Genomic DNA, 25186 nt, shown 5'->3' on the forward strand with positions numbered 1-25186 from the left:
AACTCATCTCTTTCACGCACACACTCTCACATTCCACGCAGCAAACAACGTTGCATCTCGCTGAGACATTCACTTATTAAAATAGAGGGGAGGGGAACAATACAATTGCTTTAAAATGCCCTTAATACAATATATAACGTACAAAAATATCTCTATATTTGAAGTTACAAAAAAAATCTTGACAACAACAAATTTAAATATTGATAATTATCTCTGTATATACAACACTCATTGCACTTTTCCTCTCTAGGTTTCGGAAAGTTCAAGTAATAGTGAGGCTTGCACCCCGGTGGGGTGACACCCCCATCAGGAATCAGTTTGTTGGCGGGCACGGCAGTGGCTCAGACCCTTGCCCCTGAGGGTCTCAGCATTTATTTCGCAGTTTCTCCTCTCCGTGAGCGTCTGCCAGGCTCACGGAGAGGAGAAACTGCACCTGGCCCCAATTAGAGGGAAGAGAACACTGCCTTCCCTCCGAGGAGGACGGGTTCCTGCAAAGCCAGTGCTCTCTGGCTGCCGGACGGTGCCTCCAGGACTATCGGTCTCTCAGGGCTGTTCTCAGCCCGGGCCCATAGGCTGAGTGAGGGGCTCGGCTCGCGGAAGCCCTCCCGCCCGAAGAGGTGCCGGCGAGATGCGAGCGCGACTGTTCGCTGCTGCCCAGGCGCCTAAATCCTAAGGAGGGTGGCAAATACTTGGTGCACCCGGGAGTCCGGGGCCCCTCGCGGCTTTGGCTCTGGAGGCTGTAATAGAGTCCGACCCAAACCGGCCTCAGGCAGTGAACGTCGGCGCCGTCGGCCGTAGCCCTGGGGGCTGATCTTGCTCCTGGGGGCGGATCCGTCCTTGTCCTTGTCCGTGAAATGGTAGATCTGATGCGCCAACTTCTGCACCGTGCATGTTCCGAAGCGACAACCAAAGCTCCGCAGGCCCTGGAAGTTGTTCAAACTCTGGCGGTAGCGCTTGACTCGGATGCGGGCTGCGTCAGGACTGCTGGAGACGGGAAAGGAAGGCTATGTGAGACCGCCCCCCCCCTCCCCCACCACATCCACCATCACCACCACCACCACCAAGCAGGTCTCTGGTCCCAGTCATCGGGAAAACAGCCATTCTAAGACCGGAGGGAGCTGGAAACTGCCATCTTCATCTCAATTGCAATACAGCCCTGATGATCCCCAGGGCTAGGGCAAAGGAGAAGGGATCCGCAACAGCGCCTGGCATAGTTACCTGGCCTGAGGGCTTCGAGAGGCGCCCTTTACATCCTGGGGCCGAATAAGAGTCTGGACAGACCCGGCCTTCACGTCGGCGAGCCCGGTGGGGTAACTACTGGACTCGCGAAGTTCTCTTTTTCCACGACTTAGAGCCCACTTATTCCATCTAAAAAACAAAGAGACTCCATTCGCAATCGTCCTGGCGAGGTCTTGGCCCATCCCCATTCCTCTTCATTTCTAACCCCTCGGCGACCATTGGTCAGTTTCCCTTGCGTTGCAGGTACCAGGACTGGGGAAGGCGCTGCCAGCCACTCACTTCTTTCGGAACTCTGCCGCCACGTCGAACCGTGCCGTGTCCACGCCTAGGAAGGCGAGCGAGCCCAGGTACAGGAGGGCGACGGGAACCAGCTTCATCCCGGCGGCGATGCGCAGACCCTGGGGAAGGAGAAAAAAGAACAGAGCTTGAGTGTGTGGGCCTGCCGCACCGCCGGGCGGGGCAAGGAAGCGAGCGGGGGGCCCCCTGCGCGGCCAGGGTGAGCCTGCGCTCCGCCTGACTCAGACGCTTATCTCCCAGGGGCGCAGAGAGGCGCCAGCGGCATTTGCACCCGCCAAGCGGGTGACAGGCCCTGCAGGGGAGGCCGCTGCCCAGCGCCAGGCTCCCAGAGGTTCCCCACTCAACTTCTCAGAATTTGGCTGACGGAGCAGAGGGGACTGGGTCTCTGGAGTTCCAGTTGTGTCCACGAGCTGGGCTCGGGATGTGGGACGCACCCAGCAGAGGACCCTGCAAAGTAGATTGTACCCCTCATTCAGCGCTTCTATGCAAGCCCCCACAACTTCAACCCGCCCCGCCCGCGGGCATACCTGCTGAGGGGTAATCTGCCAAAATTCTTTGGAGTATTAAGTCTGAGACGGCGCTCTGGCAGTGGCAAAACCTCGACGTCGAAGCTGCAGTGAGAAGCCAAAAGTGAGAAGGTTCGAGCTGTTTCGCCTAGTGTCACCAAGAAACCACTGAGTGGCCGGCTCGCGTTCCTCTGCTTTATAAGAGCGCAGGGGGCGGGGCCTAGGCGGCCTGCACTCCCTCCCTCCCTTCCCTTGGGCGCGCGCTCTATAGTCGGGCGCGCGCATTGCTTGTCCGTGAGTGTGGGGTTTGCAGGTTGGGGAGAGGGGTATCCCTCATGCCTAGAAAGTTTTAGAGATGAGCACCAGGAGACTGATGCAGGAACTGCCCTGGTACTGATTCTCTGGGCACAGCGTTCAGACCTTAAGCCGAGACGAAGCAGAGCCGGTACAACCTCTTGGGGTCCTTCCTTACCTAGGACCCATGCAGCCCAGAGTGTAAGGTCTGGCACAGAACTGCAAGAGCCAGCGCAGGGTACCACGTGGATGACCCGAACCCCAGACCTCGGGAGCTGTGGCCTCGAGTGGACAGCACCCCATGCCGGCTTGGTGCCTAACCTGGCCGCGACCCCAGACTCCCACGGAGCCTCACGGGCAGGGCACAGAGCACTACTGAGAGGAGGGGGCTCGCCAGCGCCCCCTCCCCACCGCCACCCCGAGCGGCCGAGACTCTGGGTTCTGGGGATGGACTGGTAAGATTTCGCAATAGGGGCAAGGCTCCGAAAGGCTAATTTGAGAATTGGGAGTTAGAGTGGGGAGTCACCTGAAGTTTCAGAATTTGCATGCCTGTTTGGAAATATAGGAATAACCAAAATTAGGACGAAGAATACAGTTTCGTTTTTTCCCCCCTTGTAATCAAATTATGCCTTATAAGGTTACAACCTGAGAGTTTGCCTGACTGCCCTTGGAGCCTTCATTCACCCCTTGTAAACGTGAGGATTTACTGCCAAGGAGCACACTAATGCTTCACGTATGTTAATCGCTTTACACTTTACAAATCATGGCCACATCCCGATCTCCTTTGATCCTCACACCTACCCTTGAGTTAGACAAGGAAGGTAACATCAATTTTCTACTTGGTGAAATGAGAAAACTAAAGTCCAGAGGGGTAAGCATTTGCTCAAAGTCACACCAAAGGTGGTTAACAGCTCGGCCAGGAAGCATGCATGGCAGAATGGAGTGGGGCGCGGCATGGATATTTTTCTAGGCTGGGGCCATCATCTCCTCAAGGGGGAGAGGAGAGTCCTAGCCCCCGCCCAAGGATTTATGCCTGTTCATGATGAATCACCCCCAAACACGTTTGTCACCCGTTTATGCTCTTCCATCACTGCTTCTTGACTTCACTTTCTTACTTAAATTCTGGAGGTCAAACTGGGGAGGGAACTTAGCCCCGCGGGACTCCCCCCCTTCTTGCAGGAGAGCTTCTGTAGTTCTGTCACCCACTACCCTGGATACCGGTCCTGAAGCTGAGGGTCTAGACTGACAGGAGGAGGGTGAGGGACCACTAGAACTCTGTGGACCAGTTTCCAGTCCTCACCCGACAGCGATTCTCTGTATGAACTTGGGCAAGTTACGCCCCCACCTTCTAGCTTCCCCATCTAGCTTGCCCTCAGGGGATCCCTAAGCTCCCTACCTGCCCTGCCACTCTAGTTCTGAGACCCAGTGCACAGACGGCTGGCGCTGGAGCGCGCACGGAGCTTGCCTGGCCTGGGCCGAGCACTGCTGCCTCAGCCGCCTTTTCACTCCCAGGAATGACCGGTGGACACTGCACTTGGGGAAGGAATGGTCGCCTCGAGGCTATTTATTCTGAGGGCTCTTCCCCGAGGGAGTCACCTGAGCGGACCTGAGTTCCAGCTTCGGGTAGGGGACAGATCCCTGGCTTGGGCTCGGACTTGGGCTGGACACGCTGAGGGTCGGAAGATTCGGGCCGCGTGTCTGGCCTCCGGGCAGTCGCCGCAGTAGATGAGGTTTGGCGGCTGGTCGGCCCGCACCGCAGACTGCAGGTTATTACTGAACGCTTGCTCTGTTTCCAGGAGCCGCCCCAGTCCCAACTATTCTGTTTTTCTCGCTCGTCTCCCATTTCTCATCGCTTTCTTTCAGTTTGTCCGCTGAGAGTCTGACTTTTCGCAGCGACCCTGTCTAGCACCCGCTGTCTGTCACTCTTGTCTTCGGATGCGACCTACTCGTCGCCAGCTTCCAGCTGGGTCCGTGCCAAGACAGGTTTTTACTTTCATTTCCCCGGCGCGCGCCTCCGACTGCTGGGGAGGTCAAGGACAGCTGGGCGCCGGCCCACAGCCAGGGAAGGTCCCGTGGTCTGGACTCGTTCCTTCCAGATCCCTCCAGCCCTGGGGGGTTTGGTCTGCAGAGGACTCTTTAGCTGCACCTCGTGGCCTCCCCGCTGTGTCCTTTAGGAGAGCCCTGATTCCAGGAGAAAGGGAGGGTGGAGGGGATGGGGGAAGGAATGAGGGTGGAGGGCGCTGAGCTCTCACTCCCGCTGAAAGACCGCGAAGCCTGCTCTTGGTGCAGACTTAGTTTTGAGCTACTAGAGGCTTCAACAAGCAAACCCGACCCAGAAGTGGAGATGCCACCGAGCTCCAGTGTCTAAGCCAGCGGCGTAGGGGCGGTGCCAGGAATTCCCACCTGAGAGCCTGGGCACGCTCCTTATCAGCCCAGGTGCGCCTTGTAGCTCTGGCACTTAGAAGTCTGAAGCTTGAGAACTCCGTCAAATCTTTCTTTAAGTAGAGTCCTGGCTTGGCGGCTCGGGATTTTGCTAGAACACCCGTATCTTCGAAAGTGTGTGTTTACGTGGGTCGGAGACGAGGGCCATAGGGTTTTCCCAAAGTGCCGTGGAGTATAAGTTGAAACATAGCTATAAACTTTGCCAAATGTTGGCATCTATTTTTTTCCCCCTTGGAACCTGGGGTTCGTTTACTTACAGTTGAAGGAGGGGACGATCACTAGAATGCATTTACGGTTAAATATCGGATTTGGAAAGAAACAACCTAGGAGTTCTGATTTTGCCGGTTTGTGGACTTTCATCCATTCAAGTTGCAGTGATTGTAGAGTCACACAGAGTGCAAGGAAGGAAGGAAGGAAGTGCAGGAAGAAACATCTTTAAAATCTCACTGGCAAAACAAGTGAGAGAAACAGAAGAACAATCTGGTTAATGAAGATCCACTTCTTTTTGTGTCCAAGAATTTTTTAAAAGGTCATGTTGTAAATAAACCCCCAAAGCATTGTAATAATTATATGTATGCTGACATCATATATACGGATATACAAACATGCCAGAAGCCTTGTTGTATAATGGTGTCTCAACTTCACATTCCAACTGAATTATTTTTAGGCCCTAAATCCAAGCCTTATTCTTAGTAATGTTTGGAGTTTTAAAAAAATTTTGGTGGTGGCTTCTCAGTTAACACTGTGGACGCAGTCCCTAAAGCCAGTGTGACCACACTCAGGTCATGAAGAAAAGAAATGAGAAACAATAAATAGTATTAATAATATTAATAAGAATAACTAAACTTGAGTAGCTAAGTGCATTGCATATTTATCTCTGATGCCTCTTTTTTCAAACAGGAATGTTTATAATGCATTTATTATTCATATGGTTCAAAATGCCTCTGCTGAGGCTTGTTTACCAATTCCATTTGAAAACAACTTTCAAGAAGCATCTGGGAGTCAAAACACCAAGTGGTTTAGAGAAAGGAGCCAATCAGCTTCTCAAATTTAGTCAGGAGAAAAAGTAAAGCAGGATACAAAGCTCAGGGTACTTGGTTTTGTGTTTTTTTTTTTTTTTAAATCTCTGACTTCTCTAAGGAGCTAATAAGATATAGATCCTTTCCAGAAAAATGCACATGTACACAAACCAATTTAAGTATAAAATAAACATATGGTTTCAGGAGGTGGACCAATGCTGATGCAATAAAAAGTACTGTTTCTACTGCATTAATTTCTGTCTTGGAGTGGTAGATGAGGGCAGTTAACCTCTCTATTTGTAGGGCATAGAATTTTCCAGGACATCAGCAAAAAGAAAATAAATGCTTTTGCTGCCTCATTTTTGTGCTCTTGCACAAAACATATGGACAGAAATAATCAGTCCTTGTATCTGATAAAGCCAGAAGACAAACCTCCCTGAAGCTTAAAGAATATAAGTTGCTGTAGGACAGATAAAGGAGAACACAGAGAAGATGGTTAACGTATAAAAACTTCTTATACTAACATCTAGAACAGAATGAGGTGAAATGACTTTAAGAAAAATTTACTACTGGTAGCACAATGAATGACATTAAAAAATGCAGTATAATAGAGATGATTAGATCATTTGGGGTCATCTTTAGCCAATGAATGAAAACTGACCTTTTCCAGTCCTGTGGCCACTGCTGAGTTTTCCAAATTTGCTGGCATATTGAGTGCAGCACTTTCACAGCATCATCTTTCAGGATTTGGAATAGCTCAACTGGAATTATATCACCTCCACTAGCTTTGTTCGTAGTGATGCTTTCTAAGGCCCACTTGACTTTACATTCTAGGATGTCTGGCTCTAGATGAGTGATTACACCATCGTGATTATCTGGGTCGTGAAGATCTTTTGTACAGTTCTTCTGTGTATTCTTGCCACCTCTTCTTAATATCTTCTGTTTCTGTTAGGTCCATACCATTTCTGTCCTTTATTGAGCCCATCTTTGCATGAAATGTTCCCTTGGTATCTCTAATTTTCTTGAACAGATCTCTAGTCTTTCCCGAATGATGCTAAAACTGAAACTCCAGTACTTTGGCCACCTCATGCGAAGAGTTGACTCATTGGAAAAGACTCTGATGCTGGAAGGGATTGGGGGCAGAAGGAGAAAGGGACGACAGAGGATGAGATGGCTGGATGGCATCACTGACTGGATGGACATGAGTCTGAGTGAACTCCGGGAGTTGGTGATGGACAGGAAGGCCTGGCATGCTGTGATTCATGGGGTTGCAAAAGAGTTGGACATGACTGAGCGACTGAACTGAACTTAGCCAATGAGAATGGTGTTAATGAGAGGGAACCACCATCATGCCACCTGCCTCCAGCTGGGGATACTGTACTATCAGATTAAAACTGGCAGAATGAGGCAATTCTAATGTATGAGCCTACATGATTTGAAAGTCATTTGTTCCTTCAACATTTACTGAGCGTGTATTACATGCCTTTCTCTGTGCTAAATGCTAGGCATACAATAATCATTAATGCAAGTATCATTCTTGCTCACAGTGAGCTTATAGCATGTAGGGTAGGCAAATATAAGCAAATCCTCATAGGAATAATAAGTACCTGATTACAAACTTGGTAAGTGTTGGAATCAAGATTGTTGGGAGAAATAGCAATAATATCAGATATGCAGATGACACCACCCTTATGGCAAAAAGCAAAGAACTAAAGATCCTCTTGATGAACATGAAAGAGAAGAGTGAAAAAGTTGGCTTAAAACTCAACATTCAGAAAACTAAGATCATGGCATTTGGCCCCATCACTTCATGGCGAATAAATGGGGAAACAATGGAAACAGTGACAGACTTTATTTTTTTTTGTGGGGGAAGCTCCAAAATCACTGCAGATGATGACTGCAGCCATTAAATTAAAAAAACACTTGCTCCTTGGAAGGAAAGTTATGACCAACCTAGACAGCATATTAAAAAGCAGAGACATTACTTTGCCAACAAAGGTCCGTCTAGTCAAAGCTATGGTTTTTCCAGTAGTCATGTATAGCTGTGAGAGTTGGACTATAAAGAAAGCTGAGCGCAGAAGAATTGATGCTTTTAAACTGTGGTATTGGAGAAGACTTTTGAGAGTCCCTTGGGCTGCAAGGAGAGCCAACCAGTCCATCCTAAAGGAAATCAGTCCTGAATATTCATTGGAAGGACTGATGCTGAAGCTGAAACTTCAATCCTTTGGCCACCTGATGCAAAGAACTGACTCATTTGAAAAGACCCTGATGCTGGGAAAGATTGAAGATAGGAGAAGGGGATGGTTGGATGGCATCACTGACTCAATGGACATGAGTTTGAGTAAACTCCGGGAGTCGGTGATGGATAGGGAGGCCTGGCATACTGCAGTCCATGAGGTCGCAAAGAGTCAGACACAACTGAGCGACTGAACTAAAACTGAAGTGTTCTGAAGGAAAAGCAAGATTAGGGAGACCTAACAAACACCCTCTTCCAACAACACAAGAGAAGACTCTACATATGGACATCACCAGATGGTCAACACCGAAATCAGATTGATTATATTCTTTGCAGCCAAAGATGGAGAAGCTCTATACAGTCAGCAAAAACAAGACCAGGAGCTGACTGTGGCTCAGACCATGAACTCCTTATTGCCAAATTCAGACCTAAATTGAAGAAAGTAGGGAAAACCACTAGACCATTCAGGTATGACCCAAATCAATTATACAGTGGAAGTGAGAAACAGATTTAAGGGCCTAGATCTGATAGATAGAGTGCCTGATGAACTATGGAATGAGGTTGGTGACATTGTACAGGAGACAGGGATCAAGACCATCCCATGGAAAAGAAATGCAAAAAAGCAAAATGGCTGTCTGGGGAGGTCTTACAAATAGCTGTGAAAAGAAGAGAAGCGAAAAGCAAAGGAGAAAAGGAAAGATATAAACATCTTAATGCAGAGTTCCAAAGAATAGCAAGAAGAGATAAGAAAGCCTTCTTCAGCGATCAATGCAAAGAAATAGAGGAAAACAACAGAATGGGAAAAGACCAGAGATCTCTTCAAGAAAATGAGAGATACCAAAGGAACATTTCATGCAAAGATGGGCTCAATAAAGGACAGAAATGGTATGGACCTAACAGAAGCAGAAGATATTAAGAAGAGATGGCAAGAATACACAGAAGAACTGTACAAAAGATCTTCACGACCCAGATAATCACGATGGTGTGATCACTGACCTAGAGCCAGACATCCTGGAATGTGAAGTCAAGTGGGCCTTAGAAAGCATCAATACGAACAAAGCTAGTGGAGGTGATATAATTCCAGTTGAGCTATTCCAAATCCTGAAAGATGATGCTGTGAAAGCGCTGCACTCAATATGCCAGCAAATTTGGAAAACTCAGCAGTGGCCACAGGACTGGAAAAGGTCAGTTTTCATTCCAATCCCAAAGAAAGGCAATGCCAAAGAATGCTCAAACTACCACACAATTGCACTCATCTCACACGCTAGTAAAGTAATGCTCAAAATTCTCCAAGCCAGGCTTCAGCAATACGTGAACCGTGAACTTACAGATGTTCAAGCTGGTTTTAGAAAAGGCAGAGGAACCAGAGATCAAATTGCCAATGTCTGCTGGATCATGGAAAAAGCAAGAGAGTTCCGGAAAAACATCTAGTTTTGCTTCATTGACTATGCCAAAGCCTTTGACTGTGTGGATCACAATAAACTGTGGAAAATTCTGAAAGAGATGGGAATACCAGACCACCTGATCTGCCTCTTGAGAAATTTGTATGCAGGTCAGGAAGCAACAGTTAGAACTGGACATGGAACAACAGACTGGTTCCAAATAGGAAAAGGCTATATATTGTCAAGGTTGTATATTGTCACCCTGCTTATTTAACTTATATGAAGAGTACATCATGAGAAAGGCTGGACTGGAAGAAACACAAGCTGGAATCAAGATTGCTGGGAGAAATATCAATAACCTCAGATATGCAGATGACACCACCCTTATGGCAGAAAGTGAAGAGGAACTAAAAAGCCTCTTGATAAAGGTGAAAGTGGAGAGTGAAAAAGTTGGCTTAAAGCTCAACATTCAGAAAATGAAGATCATGGCATCTGGTCCCATCACTTTATGGGAAATAGATGGGGAAACAGTGGAAACAGTGTCAGACTTTATTTTTCTGGGCTCCAAAATCAGTACACATGGTGATTGCAGCCATGAAATGAAAAGACGCTTACTCCTTGGAAGGAAAGTTATGACCAACCTAGATAGCATATTCAAAAGCAGAGACATTACTTTGCCAACAAAGATCCGTCTTGTCAAGGCTATGGTTTTTCCTGTGGTCATGTATGGATGTGAGAGTTGGACTGTGAAGAAGGCTGAATGCTAAAGAATTGATGCTTTTGAACTGTGGTGTTGGAGAAGACTCTTGAGAGTCCCTTGGACTGCAAGGAGATCCAACCGGTCCATTCTAAAGGAGATCAGCCCTGGGATTTCTTTGGAAGGAATGATGCTAAAGCTGAAACTCCAGTACTTTGGCCACCTCATGCGAAGAGTTGACTCATTGGAAAAGACTCGGATGCTGGGAGGGATTGGGGGCAAGAGGAGAAGGGGACGACAGAGGATGAGATGGCTGGATGGCATTACTGACTCGATGGACGTGGGTCTCAGTGAACTCCGGGAGTTGGTGGTGGACAGGAAGGCCTGGCGTGCTGCAATTCATGGGGTTGCAAAGAGTCGGACACGACTGAGCGACTGATCTGATCTGAATGTTCCAAATGGAGGAAATAGTATGCACAAATGCTTAGAGGTGAGAAAGAACTTGGGACGTTAGGGGAGACAAAAGGAGATTGAAATTCACTGTGTGAGGGAGAAGAGAGGCATGACATGAGATTAAGGAGGTTATCAAAGTTAGAGTAAATAGGGCCCTTTGGAATATAATGAAGATTTTGCATTTTATTCAGAGTGATTTGGGAAGCTATTAACAGGTCTGAAGATGGGAGAGATATGATCTGCTGCTGCTAAGTCACTTCAGTCATGTCTGACTCTGTGTGACCCCGTAGACGGCCTCCCACCAGGCTTCCCAGTCCCTGGGATTCTCCAGCCAAGTACACTGAAGTGGGTTGCCATTTCCTTCTCCAATGCATGAAAGTGAAAAGTGAAAGTTTTCAGTTTATATATACATTTATTTAAAAGGTCACTGTGGCAATCGAGTGTGATGACTGGATTACAGAGGAAGAGAGGGGGAGCATGCAGTGGTGGCGCCCTGGAGAGACTGGCGAGGGCCTAGTCCCCACATAATCTCAACACGCACACACGTACTCAGTCCTAAATGTCACCAACAGAGCTGTCTTCATGGATGTGCATCCTGTTCAGTCACATAGGGACTCACACTTGATTTCATGTTCTGCTTGTTTCTGCTTTGAAATTCTTAATAATTTTTGAACAGAGAGACTCCTACATTTTCATTTTGCTTTGGTCTCTGCACATTCCACAGCCAGTCCCACTCACCAAATAGACATGCAATCTAAGTTAAAGCAGCCTGCAATCTCACAGCACCTATTTATACTGCTAAATGTCAGAGGTACTTTATGTGTCAAGATTCAATTATTCATATAATTACACACATGAAAGCAACTGCACGATAATTTCTGTTAGCCACCTCTGAAGTCTCCTTCCTGCACCCTAAACATACACACTCAAGGTAGAAATAGTACGTTTCCTATACAGATTTAATTTGATGACAAGTGTTCATAATCTACTTCCCGTCCTGATGTTTTACCTACTAGGAAAGTCTGGGACTGCCAGTGAAGCAGGGAAAGCAGTTGGGAAACTATTGCAATAGTCAAGGTGGAAGGTGATAGTGGCTGATGAGTGGGGTGGCAGTGAGTGGGGAGAGAAGCATACATATTTGTGGGGCAGGATCAGTAGGACTGAGGGATGAATATAGGGTTATGAGAGAGGCAGGTGGCAAGCATAGCAATCATTGTTTCTTGTTTGGGCAATTGAGTGGATGGAGATGTGGCAATGGAGCAGGGAATCTACCACAGCTGCTTAGTCTCCTTTGTTATTGGTTGGTAGAGACCATTTGAACAGGCCCCAGCCCTGCTTGGTCAAATCGAACTGTCATATTGCCTCTCTGAACTTTAGTGGCTAACCACAGGAAGCACTTGAAATCACTGTATAGATCAACCACTTACTCTACAACAGCTGAACGTAGGAAGAGCAGGCTGATTGTTCTTGCTTACTAGTAATCAGCTCCTTTTGTCTTATAAAGCATAGTCTTCCTCCCTCCCACTCCTGCCCCACTTCAGTAAAACAAATCTGGGTTTGCTTTAGTCCCTTTTTGGTGAGAGGTGATGGTGGTTATCTCAGGGGATGGTCTGGCCTTCAGCCAACCTCAGTAATCAGGCTGCCTTGTCAGGGCTTATCAGTTTCAGCAGACTGGCAGCTGTTGGCTGAGAAGCAAAATACAGTTCCAGTGTATGCTAAATATGTTCACATGTGTATACAAATACATGGTGTCTTTATATACATATACCTGGAGTATCTCAAAATCCCTGTGCTACTAAATATCCATTTGCAAATGGGCTGGCAGCCTACATATGATTCAACAGATGAAATATGTCTAAAAGCAAACATTTGATTTGAGGCTTGAAAATAGCCAAGTTTTGATTAAAAAATAATACAGTAAGTCCCCCCTCCCATACCAATGAGTTCCATCCTGAGAGTGCGTTCATAAGTCCAATTTGCGCTTTAAGACCAACAAAGTTAGCCTAGGTACTCAACTAACACAATCAGCTATATAGTACTGTACTATAATAGGCTTATAATACTTTTTACACAAATATGTACAGAAAAACAAAACAAAACAAAACATTTTTAATCTTACAGTACCTTGAATAGTACAGTACAATAGCAGGACATACAGGGATTGGCATGGACATTCTCATCTTTGAAAGTTTGCAACTTCAAGGTTTGTATATAGGGGACTTACGCAATAAGACTAATTTGAACAAACACTTGTGAATGAAATTAAAAAAAAAAATTTAAAAAGTACAGTGGGACCCCTACCTCTTATCATATGTAAAAATCAACTCAAAATGAATCAATGGACTAAAACAAGAGTAAACTATGAAAGTCTTAGAAGAAAACATAGGAGTAAATCTTCACTTCCAAGGAGTGATCTTGGATTTGGCAATGTATTCTTAGATATGACACCAAAGCACAGGAGACAAAAGAAAAATTAGATAAAATTGACTTTGTATAGTATATACATACAATGGAATGTTATTCAACCATGAAAAAGAATTAAGTACTGATACATGCTATAGCATGAACAAACCTGGAAAGCATTATACTAAATGAAAAAACCCAGATATGAAAGGTCATATATTGTATGATTGTATTTATATCAAATATCCATACTAGATAAATCCATAGAGACAGAAAGCAAGCTGATAGTTATCAGAAACTGGGGGAGGGGAAAATGGGAGTGACTGCTTTATGGGTGCAGGGTTTTCTTTTGGGTGGTGAAAGTATTTTAGAACTAGATAGAGGGGGTAGTTGCACAACATTATGAATGTACTAAATACCACCGAACTGCACACTTTAGAATGGTTTCTTTTATGATATGTGAATTTCACCATTAAAAAAAAAAGTAAAATGGGGAAGGAATATGATAGCTGCTTAAAAATGAGAAAGCTGCTTAAAAAAAGAAAATTAAAAAATGAGAAAAATATACAAAGATAGATTTTTCTTCTGGGTATTTCCATAGAGCAAAACTGGGGGAAGTTACAGGACAACTCTGGCATAACACGGAAGAACTTTCCAACAATAGTGTTGTTAAACAGTGGAATAGGCAGCCTCCCAAGGAAGTTAAATTAAGCTTTACTGAAAGTGATCAAGTTAGATGAGCTCTCAGGGAAGTTATAGAGAAGATTCTTACTTGAGGTGTGACTAAAGCTTTTTTAGTTTAATTATTTTCAAGACCTATCTGCTATCTTTTCCTCCACATCTGCAACTAGGTTGATTCAGTTTGACCATAAGCAATTTGCAAATGAACTCCCTGAGTTCAAGTATTCCTTCCCTGGAGTTTCAGTTCTAGTGCAGCCCAACCCTCTCAATCTGTAGGTGAAAAAAGTGCCACACACACAGAAAGAGGAAATGATCAATGAGAGTAAACTTTCAGTAGCTGAGACACCAAATCTCTGAACTCTCAATTCAGAGTTCTAGCCATTGCAGCTTCCTGCTGGTGGCTGGGGGAATTTGTATATTCACTCATCAAACATACTACTGCTGCTGCTAAGTCGCCCCAGTCGTGTCCAACTCTCTGCGACCCCAGAGACGGCAGCCCACCAGGCTCCCCCGTCCCTGGGATTCTCCAGGCAAGAACACTGGAGTGGGTTGCCATTTCCTTCTCCAACATCAAACATAATAGTTAAGCACTTAAAAGACCCTTTGCTAAGAGTAAATGGTAAAGGTTAAACCCTCAATTAATAATGAGTAGTGATAAGCACCTAGGATGATGATCATTTGCAAACTATGAAGATTTCCCAAACTTCCCTTGTAACATATCCTGCTACCAAAACTTCATGAGATACTACAGAGGGCAAAGCATGCTCACCTGGGTTTCTCACTTGCCAAATTCCAAACAATAAGAGGTGCAGTAACAAGTGACCTAGATAATTCCTCGATTGGATGATGATACATACGAATTCATTTTAATTGCATTGTTTGAACAGGGAAGTTGGAATTCACCACCTGCTCCTGCGGCAGGAGCCCTGGGACCGCTGCAGGGGGCGAAAACCTAGGCGGGAAGAACTCTTTGGGGAGAGACAAATCTTCTCCCTCGGACTCGGTTGTTGCGGGCCAGTTCAGGAGGATCCCGGGGATGCCGCATTCTTTGGAGGAATTCAGCCTCCCCAGGCGCTCTGGGGGAAGCCCAGGCCAACCGCCCCCAGCCCACCCAGCACTAAAGCAGGAGGCGCCTCTGAGGATTGCGCAAAAGCCTCTCCCTCCTCCGCCTGTTTGGTGGCATGTTCCTAAAATTCCCATCTGCACAACATAAACAGGAAACGTGCAGCAAAAGCCCTGGCGGTGCAAATTCCAGGCTTCCAGTCGAGGGCGGGAGAATCTTGTCTTGGGAAGGCGGGTGACCGGGTGGAGGGGCCGTTGAAGGTGGGGGTGGGGAGGGGAAGCAGCAAACTTTCCAGGAGACCCCCTCATCTATCCCTGTCTCTTCTTCCCAGACCCAGAAAGAAAGAGTGGAGAGGACGGAAGGAAGGACAGCCTGCTTTAGGAGAAACAGGGGAGCGGGAGGTGGGCCGCGGAGGGGCAGCCAGGCCTCAAAGTGAAGCACCCCGAGAGGCTGCTGTGACAACGCGCAGTAGGAATACACTAGGCTGCCTACTCCCAAGATCGGCTGTCCGAGCGGCCCGGGGAGGGCGGGGGTGGGCTCTCCGCCGGGGCTTGGGTGAATGAGCCAGCGCGGGTGGGGGCGGGGAAGCAGCGGGCGCTAAGAGCGGCGCAGGCGCAGAGCGAGCCTCGGTTGTCAAACATGGCTGAAGGGCCGCCGCTGCGGCTACTGCTGCTGCAGGGAAAATGCTGAGCCCTCCCGGGCCCGGTGGGCGGCGGCGGCGAGGGCGGCGACGGGCACCTGCTTCTCGGGCGCGGCGGCGGAGGCCATGGCCAGGCTGGCCGACTACTTCATCGTAGTCGGCTACGACCACGAGAAGCCAGGTAAGGGTGTGGGTCGGGCGCCGCCCCCGGGCCTCTCTGCCCCCGCCCCCCGGCTGCCGTCCAGTGGGCTCCTCTGGGCTGGGCATCGCGGCCGGGAGGCGGGAAGGGCCGGTCCCGGCCCCGGTGGAGCTGGCACTCGGCGTTGGGCCTTGATGGCCCGGCTGAGCCTCGCGGTGGGCGTGAGGGGCCAGCACGAGGGGCGAGGGAGGAGGAGGAGGAGGCGGCATCGTCCTCCGGGCCCCGGGCGGCCCAGCTGGGGCGAGTCTGGGTGCCGTGGCGCTCGCTCTGAAACGGGCCGGGTACCACGGGCATCGCCCCGGTGCCGGCGGGCTTGGGTCAGGGCTTCAGGGCTGGGAGGGCGGGAGCCAACTGTGCTAAGTTCCTCGGGGATAAACTTCTGCCTAGCATCCTGAGTGAGTAACGAATGACGCAGGGGGCTGTCCTCTCCGAAAGGAAGTGCTGAGAGTCCAGTGCTACCTCACCCCTGAGCTGGTGGGGGCCCGTCTAGTCACCGCGCCCGTGGACGCATGGTACCGAGAGAGGGCAAATGATCCTTGAACTTATGAACATTTCTAGGAAATGCGTGTTCTTTCAGGACAAATCTGACGGTCATTTCAAAAGGAGTCTGAATACGATCTTTTAAATAAGGACCGTCAGCACATCGCTGCAGGTGATCTTGTTTCACTTTAATGAGTGTTTTAATTAGCCTTTTCATTCGTCGCAGAATTATCCTCTTAGGTAACAATCTGGCAGATATATTTTAATGGAGGGATTTCCACAATTTAAGAGAATTCAATGTTTATGCACGTTTATTTTTGTATTCCTTTTGTATTACTGCGTAGCTAAGCATAATGTGATAAATTGAATTGGGGAAGCACATCTATTTCAGGGTAACTTCAGGGTAATTTACAAGAAATTTAAGGTCTCAGCTAGACAGCCCTTCCTTTTTCAGAGGAGATGCTGAGATTGTGTTTTGCTGATGGTTACAGTCATTTGTAGCTTCAGAATACCATTGTTCTTCCCACTCTTGGTGGACTGCCCCTTTCACTGTTCCTCTCCTAATAACTTCCTTTAGTGGGGACTTTTTAAAGTCTTTAGTCTTTATTCTTGACCTGATTGAGATTAGCAAGAGAAGGGTTGGGCTATATTTTAAATATTTTCTGACTACACAAAGTTTTATTTATTTCCTAGTAATTTTGCATAGTCTGCTAGCTCTTTCTTACCAAGACTGACAATATGGAGAAGCAGAGTTTGTATTTAACATTGTTTCATTTTTAGTGACTTTGAGTTTTTTCTCACTTAGAAAAAATGGAAACAATCAAAAACTTGCAGAAAACTTGCAAGTATGGTACAAAGAACCTTTTTCTCCCTGAACCTTTAGGAAATGCTGACCTGATGCCTTCCCTATGACCCCAGGTTGTGTATTTTCTACAAACAAGGATATTCCCCTGCATGATCACAGTACAATCATCAAACATCAGGAAATTTACACTGACATAGTACTTCATGTAGTTCTCAGACTGAAACAGTGTATCTCAGATTGGGACTTGAGCCCACCTGCAAGACTGGAACCCAGGGAAAACCCACCATCTGTTAACTGATCACACACACCTGGTTTCAGGACTTACGAAGCTCAGGTTCTTGATGTGTCATCACAGAAAGAATTCAGTGAGAGACAAATTGATAGATAAGTGGATTTATTTAGAGAGAAACACACTCCACAACCAACCCTGAATATTCATTGTAAGGACTGATGCTGAAGCTCCAATACTTTGGTCACTTGATAGAAGAGGCAGTTCATTGGATGAGACCCTGATGCTGGGAAAGATTGAAAGCAAAAGGAGAGTGTGGTGGCAGAGGATGAGATGGTTAGATAGCATCACAGACTCAATGGACATGAACTTGAGCAAACTCTGGGAGATAGTGGAAGACAGCCTGGCATGCTGCAGTCCATTGGGCTACAAAGAATCGAACCCGACTTAGCGAGTGAACAACATACTCCACAAGCAGAGTGTGGACCATCTCCGAAGACAACAGCCTTGAATTATGGCTTGGTTAGTTTTTATGGGCTGGATAATTTCATAGGCTTATGAGTAGGAGGATTATTGTTTTGGGTAAGGGGTAGAAGTTTCCAGGAATCAGGCCATTGCTCACTTTTTGGTCTTTGGTGGCTGGCTTCGAACCTGTCATGGCGCCGGAGGGTGTGTCACTTAGCTTGCTGATGTGTTACAGTGAGCCTTATACTGAAGCTCAAGGTGTAGTGGAAGTCAGCTTGTTGGCCATCTTGGACCTGTTTGGTTCTAATCTAATTGTCACATCCTCAGGCTGTGTCATTCTTTTAAAGTTTATGCCCTGCCCCCTCCCCTCCTGTTTCAGTACTGGTTCAAGTTTTGTTGATTATGCCGTCTCTTTACTGGCAAAAGAATCTGATTCAGAATCATATATTGCATTTATTTGCCATAGGGTCGTCTCATCAGAGGTGAGGCAAGCTCTTGGATAGCTTTGGAGCTCAGCTGAGGAATCATACTGATCTTCAGGAGTTTATTTGCATACTTGATGGTGATGAATTTCATTAAGTTCTCGTTTACTTTCAGTACATTCTTGGCCATATGCTTCATGACTTCTTCAATCCGAAATGATTCCCTCATCTTCTCTTGATTTTCATAATCCTTACCCTAATGAAGATTGTGTGCATGCATGTTCAGTTGTGTCCAACACTTTACTATTCCATGTACGATAGCCTGCCAGGCTCCTCTGTCCATGGGATTTCTCAGTCAAGATTACTGGAGTGGGTTGCTATTTCCTACTCCAGAGGATCATCCCAGCCCAGGGATTGAACCCGCGTGTCCTGGGTCTCCTGCATTGACTGGTGGATTCTTTACCACTTCCCACCTTGTGGGAAGTCCCTTGTGCAGCTTGTGGAATCTTAGTTCCCCAACCTGTGTCCCCTGTAGTGGATGTATGGAATTCTATCCACTGGACCACCAGAGAATTCCCTAAAGTTAATATTTGATAGTGTTTTTCCTCCAATTACAAAATTAAGAAAAGGAAAAAATAGCTAATGTTTTTCGTGAGGATTGCTTTGAAACTATGTGTCTTGGTCCTCATCAAACAGGTAATGTATTCCTTTATGCATTTATATCTGTATGGATTCATGGTTTTCTTTTTTTTGGCTGGGTTATATTGTTGCTATTTATTTAGTTCTTCAAATTTTCCTCATTCGGCTAACTAGGGCCCATTTAGTCTGGCTTCTGTGTCTTTATGACATGTCCCCACTGTGAGCGTTTTACTTTGAGTGTTTTTTTTTTTTCTTTTTTACTTTTTGGCATAAGAAGATGTTTTGGGCTTATCTTGTACTGTCCCTGCCTCAGTGCTGGAATCAGCCATTTCTCTAGGGTGACCTGGATTGTTTTAATGCTGGATGACATTAAGAAGCTAAGATCTCAGTGCTTGTGTGTTTACTGCTGCTGTGTTGCTACTGCTTTTAGGCTTTCTTAATGGACGGAGCTGGGGAATACATGTATGGGTACACACAGGTGGCTCAGTGGTAAAGAATCTGCCTGCCAATACAAGGAGACACAGGAAGCAAAGGTTCAATCCCTGAGTTGGGAAGATTCCACGGAGGAGGAAAATGGCAACCCACTCCAGTATTTTTGCCTGGAGAAATCCCACGGAGAGAGGAGCCTGGTGGGCTACAGTCCATGGGTTGCAAAGAATTTGGAAAGGACTGAGCAACGGAGCACGCATGTGTGCACACACGTTTATGTCTATATTTATTTATATATATTAAAAAACTCTGAGTTCCTACCAATATCACCGATTTCAGTCCAACACTTCTGGGTCCACTCAAGTTTTTCCCTTTTTCATATTTGTAATATTCTTCTCTGATAGAAATCCGGCTCCCATTATCCTTATTATATTTACTTCTTTGTTCAATCTCCATGTATTACACCAGTCTTTCATCTTTGCTACCACCCTCTCCCTCCTGGATGCCTTCCTCTCTCTGTCGGGCTCAGATTCTTCATTCTGTCTCTCCCAACATCCTGCCCCTGTTAGGACCTAATAGCCCTTACCAGGATGTCTCAGTACAGGGACACCCTATTCAGCCAGCTCTGGCTCTAGCTCCCCATGTTATCTTACCCAGTGTCTGTGGATATACTTCTTACCCTACTTAGGTCTGACACACGACTCTGGGCTGCTTCCATTTGAAGGAAGACATCCTCATTCCATACTCCCCAGTGCCCTATTCCAGGTTGCCCCTCTGTTTTGGCACCCTCCTTGCAGTGCTTGGACTCTGACTGAACTCATCTCCTTTGGCCTTTCCTTCCCACATGGAGTACCTTCTTGGTTCACTTGGGCTCTGATACTACCGCTCCCGCCAGGCTATAATGACTGCTCCGTATCCCACAGCAGAGAAAGGGAAGATTATTTTTTTAAGGAACAAAATCCAGAAGCTTTTTAAATCACAGAATCTCGATAGCAAAGTGTATCTTTCTTTTAACTTGGGATAATTTTGCGACCCCATGGACTGTAGCCTGCCAGGCTCCTTTGTGCATGGAATTTTCCAGGCAAGAATACTGGAGTAGGTTGCCATTCCCTTCTCCAGGGGATCTTTCCAATCCAGGGATTGAACTCGCATCTCATACATCTTCTGCATTGCAGGCAACCGTTTGAGCCACCAGGGAAGCCCCAATTTTTCTTTAGTCATACTTATTGATGTAAAATTTACATGCAGTAAAATCCACCTTTTAACTGAACAGTTCAGTGAGTTTAGACAGATGTATGTGTAAGTGTAGCCAGGCAAGATATAGATAGAACACTTCCCTCCAGAAAGCTCCTCTGTGCCCCTTTGTACAGTTAATTCTTTCCCTAGCCTCTGGCAATCACTGATCTTCTTCTGTCCTTACTTTTTTATCTTTCTTAGAATGTCTTATAAATTAAATTATGCAGTTTTTTATGTCTGGCTTTTTTCACTTAGAAAAATATGTTTGAGACTTACCCATCTTGTATGTACTGTCAGTTCCTTTTTATTGCTAAATATAACATGATTTGTTATCCATACAGCCATTGGTGGACATTTGAGTTTCTGGTTTTGGGCTATTATGAACAAAGTTACACTGAATATTTGCAAAAAGATCTTTGTTCATTTGATTTCATTTCTCTTGGGTGGATACTTAGGAGAAAAATTGCTGGGTCATATGTCATGGTATGTGTGCGGGTTGGAAATTTTCAGAGAGGAGGCAGAGTGAAAGGACAGTAAAGTTTATTAGAGCAGGGGAGGGGGGATCGCTGCCTGTACCGTAGGCCCACTTCCTGCTAGTCAGGGAGAGCAGACCCCAAACAGGGCTCTTTGGTCTGTATAGCTGGAGGACAAGAAGTAAGGCAGGGGTCTTTTGAGTCATTTGCTGATTGGATGAACTACATATATACATCCCTCTACCGGGGCTTCCCTGGTGGCTCAGTGGTAAAGAATCCACCTGCCAATGCAGGAGACATGGGTTTAATCCTTGGGTTAGGAAGATCCCCTGGAGAAGGAAATGGCAACCCATGCCAGTATTCTTTTTTTTTAATCAACATATTGTTAATTTATTTATTTTTGGCCTTGTTGGGTCTTCATTGCTTTGAGAGGGCTTTCCCTAGTTGCAGGGTAGGGGTGGGTTTACCCTTTGTTGTGGCGCACAGGCTTCTCACTGTCATAGCCTCTCTTGCTGCTGAGCACAGGCTCTAGGTGAGGGCTTCAGTAGTTGCAGCACAGAGGCTCAGTAGTTGTGGCCCATGGGCTTAGTTGCTCTGTGGCTTGTGGAATCTTCCCAGACCAGGGATTGAACTCTTGTTCCCTGCATTGGCAGGCAGATTCTTATCCACTGCGTCACTGCCATCAGGGAAGTCCCACACCAGTATTCTTGCCTGGGAAATTGCATGGATGGATGAAGCCTGTTGGGCTACAGTCCATGGGGTCGCAAAGAGTCGGGCACGACTTAGCTACTAAACATAGAACAAAAACATACAGGGCAGGAGAAGAGTAAGACAAATACCTTTTCCTTATATGGGATGGGAGTAGGAACAGGCCATACTACTCAGGAGGACTCAGAGATTCTACGATGGTTACAACATGGCGGGAAGGGCGATAAGAGTCTGGTGGTTTTTGTTCCTGCATTCCAAGATCCTTCTCGCTCATCTTGTTCTTTTATCCTCGGGCACCACACGTTTGATCAGTGTCTGTTTAACTTTATGTGAAACGACCAAACTGTTTTCCAAACTGGCTGTGCCATTTTACGTACTTGCCAGCAGTGTATGAGATTTCCAGTTATTTTTTAAAATTTTATTTATATTACTTTAAAAAATTTAACCATTTTAGTGGACATGTAGTGGTATCTTATTGTGGTTTCATTTTGAATTTTCCTAGTGGCTGATGATGTTGAGCACCTTTTCTTGCACCTATTGCACTGGAATATTTTTGTAAAGAGTCTGAGCAAGTTTTTGCTCTTTTTTATATTGGATTGTTTGGCTTCTTTTTTTTAGTTGAAGTATAGTTGATTTACAGTGTGTGTTAATTTCTGCTGTACAGCAAAGTGATTCAGTTATACATATATATATATATTTTCATTTTTATATTCTTTTCCATTTTGGTTTATCACAGGATGTTGAATATAGTTCCCTGTGCTATACAGTAGGACCTTCTTATTTATCCATTCTTTATGTAATAGTTTTCATTTGTTTGGCTTCTTATTATTGAGTTTTAAAATTCTAGATACAAGTCTTTATCAGGTGTTTTGCAAATATATTTTTCCAATCTGTGGCTTGCCCTTTCATTTTCTTAGCGATAGCTTTTGAAGAGCAAATGTTTTAATTGGAATGACTTTTTGTTGTTCTTGTTCAGTTGCTCAGTTGTGGCTGACCCTTTGGGACCCCATGGACTGCAGCATACCAGTCTTCCCTGTCCTTCACTATTTTCTGGAATTTGCTCAAACTTTTATCCATTGAGTTGGTGATGCCATCCAACCATATCATTCTGTGTCATCCCCTTCACCTCCTGCCTTCAGTCTTTCCCAGCATCAGGGTCTTTTCTAAAGAGTAAACTCTTCACATCAGGTGGCCAAAGTATTAAGAGCTTCAACTACAGCATCAGTCCTTCCAGTGAATATTCAGGGTTGGTTTCCTTTAGGTTTGATCTTGCAGTCCAAGGGACTCGAGTCTTCTCCAGTACCATAGCTTTTTTAGGTATTTAAATGGTTTTGTATCCTTTCAGTAGTCATTTTTACTGAAACTCTCTATAAAAACCTACTGGGACAAAATTCACCAAATCTATATAATTGTTTGAATTGTGAATGAAGAATAAACCTAATTGAGTCTACAAACCTTTGTTATAAAGCTTTCTTGAGTTAGTATGATTTTATTACCTACATCGCTCTAAAAGCTAGCATTATGATATTATGATTCTGAAATATGCTGTGTTTAATTCCAGAATGTTCCTGGAATTATCTGTTCAATATACTAAACTGTGTTTGTTCATAAAATGTAATTAATAATATTTTTAGTTGATTTTTTTTCATTTTTCTGTTTTAAATTTGAATTGAAAGAAAACCTTGTTTTTTGAAAAATTACTTTTACAAACTGGAAAAAATAGTTATTATATGCTATTTGAATTATATGCAAAGAAGAGTGCTTGACACATAGTAGATGTTTAATAAAGATGTATTGAGTGAGTATGTACATATGGACTGTGGCTCAGATCATGAACTCCTTATTGCCAAATTCAGACTTAAATTGAAGAACCTAGGGAAAACCACTAGACCATTCAGGTTTGACCTAAATCAAATTCCTTACGATTATACAGTGGAAGTGAGAAATAGATTTAAGGGATTAGATCTGATAGAGTGCCTGAAGAACTATGGAATGAGGTTTGTGACATTGTACAGGAGACAGGGATCAAGACCACCCCCAAGAAAAAAGAAATGCAAAAAAGCAAAATGGCTGTCTGAGGAGGACTTAGAAATAGCTGAGAAAAGAAGAGAAACGAAAAGCAAAGGAGAAAAGGAAAGATACACCCATCTGAATACAGAGTTCCAAAGAATAGCGAGGCGAGATAAGAAAGCCCTCCTTAGTGATCAGTGCAAAGAAATAGAGGAAAACAGTAGAATGGGAAAGACTAGAGATCTCTTCAAGAAAATTGGCGATACCAAAGGAAGATTTCATGCAGAGATGGGCACAGTAAAGGACAGATATGGCATGGACCTAACAGAAGCAGAAGATATTAAGAAGAGGTGGCAAGAATACACAGAAGAACTGTACCAAAAGATCTTCATGACTCAGGTAATCATGATAGTATGATCACTCACCCAGAGCCAGACATCCTGGAATGCAAAGTCAAGTGGGCCTTAGGAAGCGTCACTATGAACAAAGCAGTGGAGGTGGTAGAATCCCAGTTGAGCTATTTCAAATCCTGAAAGATGATGCTGTGAAAGTGCTGCACTCATTATGGCAGCAAATTTGGAAAACTCAGTGGTGGCCACAGGGCTGGAAAAGGTCGGTGTTCTTCCAATCCCAAAGAATGCTCAAACTACCCCCACAATTGCACTCCTCTCACATGCTAGTAAAGTAATGCTCAAAATTCTCCAAACCAGGCTTCAACAGTACGTGAACCATGACATTCCAGATGTTCAAGCTGATTTTAGAAAAGGCAGAGGAACCAGAGATCAAATTGCCAATATCTGTTGGATCATCGAAAAAGCAAGAGAGTTCCAGAAAAACATCTACTTTTGATTTATTGACTATGCCAAAGCCTTTGACTGTGTGGACCACAACAAACTGAAAAATTCTTCAAGATATGGGAATACCAGATCACCTGACCTGCCTCTTGAGAAATCTGTATGCAGGTCAGGAAGCAACGGTTAAAACTGGACATGGAACACCAGACTGTTTCCAAATAGGAAAAGGAGTATGTCAAGGCTGTATATGGTCACCCTGCTTATTTAACTTATATGCAGAGTACATCATGTGAAATGCTGGGCTGGATGAAGCATAAGCTGGAATCAAGATTGCCAGGAGAAATATCAGTAACCTTAGATATGCAGATGACACCACCCTTATGGCAGAAAGGGAAGAGGAACTAAAAAGCCTCTTGATGAAAGTGAAAGAGGAGAGTGAAAAAGTTGGCTTAAAGCTCAACATTCAGAAAACGAAGATCATGGCATCTGGTCCTATCACATCATGGCAAGTAGATGGGGAAACAGTGGTAACAGTGGCAGATTTTATATTTTTGGGCTCCAAAATCAGTGCACATGGTGACTGCAGCCATGAAACTAAAAGATGCTTACTCCTTGGCTGGAAAGTTATGACCAACCTAGACAGCATGTTAAAAAGCAGAGACATTACTTTGCCAACAAAGGTCCATCTAGTCAAGGTTATGGTTTTTCCAATAGTCATATATGGATGTGAGAGTTGGACTGTAAAGAAAGCTGAATGCTGAAGAATTGATGCTTTTGAACTGTGGTGTTGAAGACTCTTGAGAGTCCCTTGGACTGCAAGGAACTCCAACTAGTTCATCCTAAAGGAAATCAGTCCTGAATATTCATTGGAAGGACTGATGCTAAAGCTGTAACTCTAATACTTTGGTCACCTGATGTGAAGAACTGACTCATTTGAAAAGACTC

At 45.3% G+C, this 25186-nt stretch overlaps 3 protein-coding genes across 8 annotated transcripts in view; 1 reads left to right on the forward strand and 2 right to left on the reverse strand.

The window, feature by feature from the left end:
• AMPD3 (adenosine monophosphate deaminase 3) overlaps nucleotides 1-25186 on the reverse strand; it is a 296752-nt gene that overhangs the window by 194459 nt on the left and 77107 nt on the right. The window lies entirely within an intron of this gene.
• ADM (adrenomedullin) lies at nucleotides 431-2257 on the reverse strand. 3 transcript variants are annotated; one of them, XM_055548664.1, is made up of 5 exons: nucleotides 2064-2257; nucleotides 1882-1983; nucleotides 1519-1637; nucleotides 1219-1368; nucleotides 431-981 (listed from the first exon to the last, which is right to left on the reverse strand). In XM_055548664.1, exons 3-5 carry the CDS (start codon nucleotides 1614-1616, stop codon nucleotides 663-665), a joined length of 567 nt encoding a protein of 188 aa, XP_055404639.1. In that variant the 5' UTR covers nucleotides 1617-1637; nucleotides 1882-1983; nucleotides 2064-2257; the 3' UTR covers nucleotides 431-662. The 3 variants fall into 3 exon arrangements, with proteins under 3 accessions (XP_055404639.1, XP_055404637.1, XP_055404638.1); XM_055548662.1 differs by having other exon boundaries at nucleotides 431-984; nucleotides 2064-2248; XM_055548663.1 differs by lacking the exon at nucleotides 1882-1983 and having other exon boundaries at nucleotides 431-984; nucleotides 2064-2246.
• The window catches only part of SBF2 (SET binding factor 2), a 508637-nt gene continuing 498780 nt past the window's right edge, over nucleotides 15330-25186 (forward strand). For 3 of the 4 annotated variants that reach the window (XM_055548644.1, XM_055548646.1, XM_055548647.1), the window contains exon 1: nucleotides 15330-15533. In XM_055548644.1, coding sequence (XP_055404619.1) covers nucleotides 15479-15533 — 55 coding nt within the window. In that variant the 5' untranslated portion in view covers nucleotides 15330-15478. Of the gene's footprint in view, nucleotides 15540-25186 lie in introns of all 4 variants that reach the window. The other variant, XM_055548648.1, reaches the window with a different exon arrangement.

The sequence above is a fragment of the Bubalus kerabau genome, chromosome 15, assembly GCF_029407905.1.
Source record: "Bubalus kerabau isolate K-KA32 ecotype Philippines breed swamp buffalo chromosome 15, PCC_UOA_SB_1v2, whole genome shotgun sequence".
Classification (NCBI taxonomy): domain Eukaryota; kingdom Metazoa; phylum Chordata; class Mammalia; order Artiodactyla; family Bovidae; genus Bubalus; species Bubalus kerabau.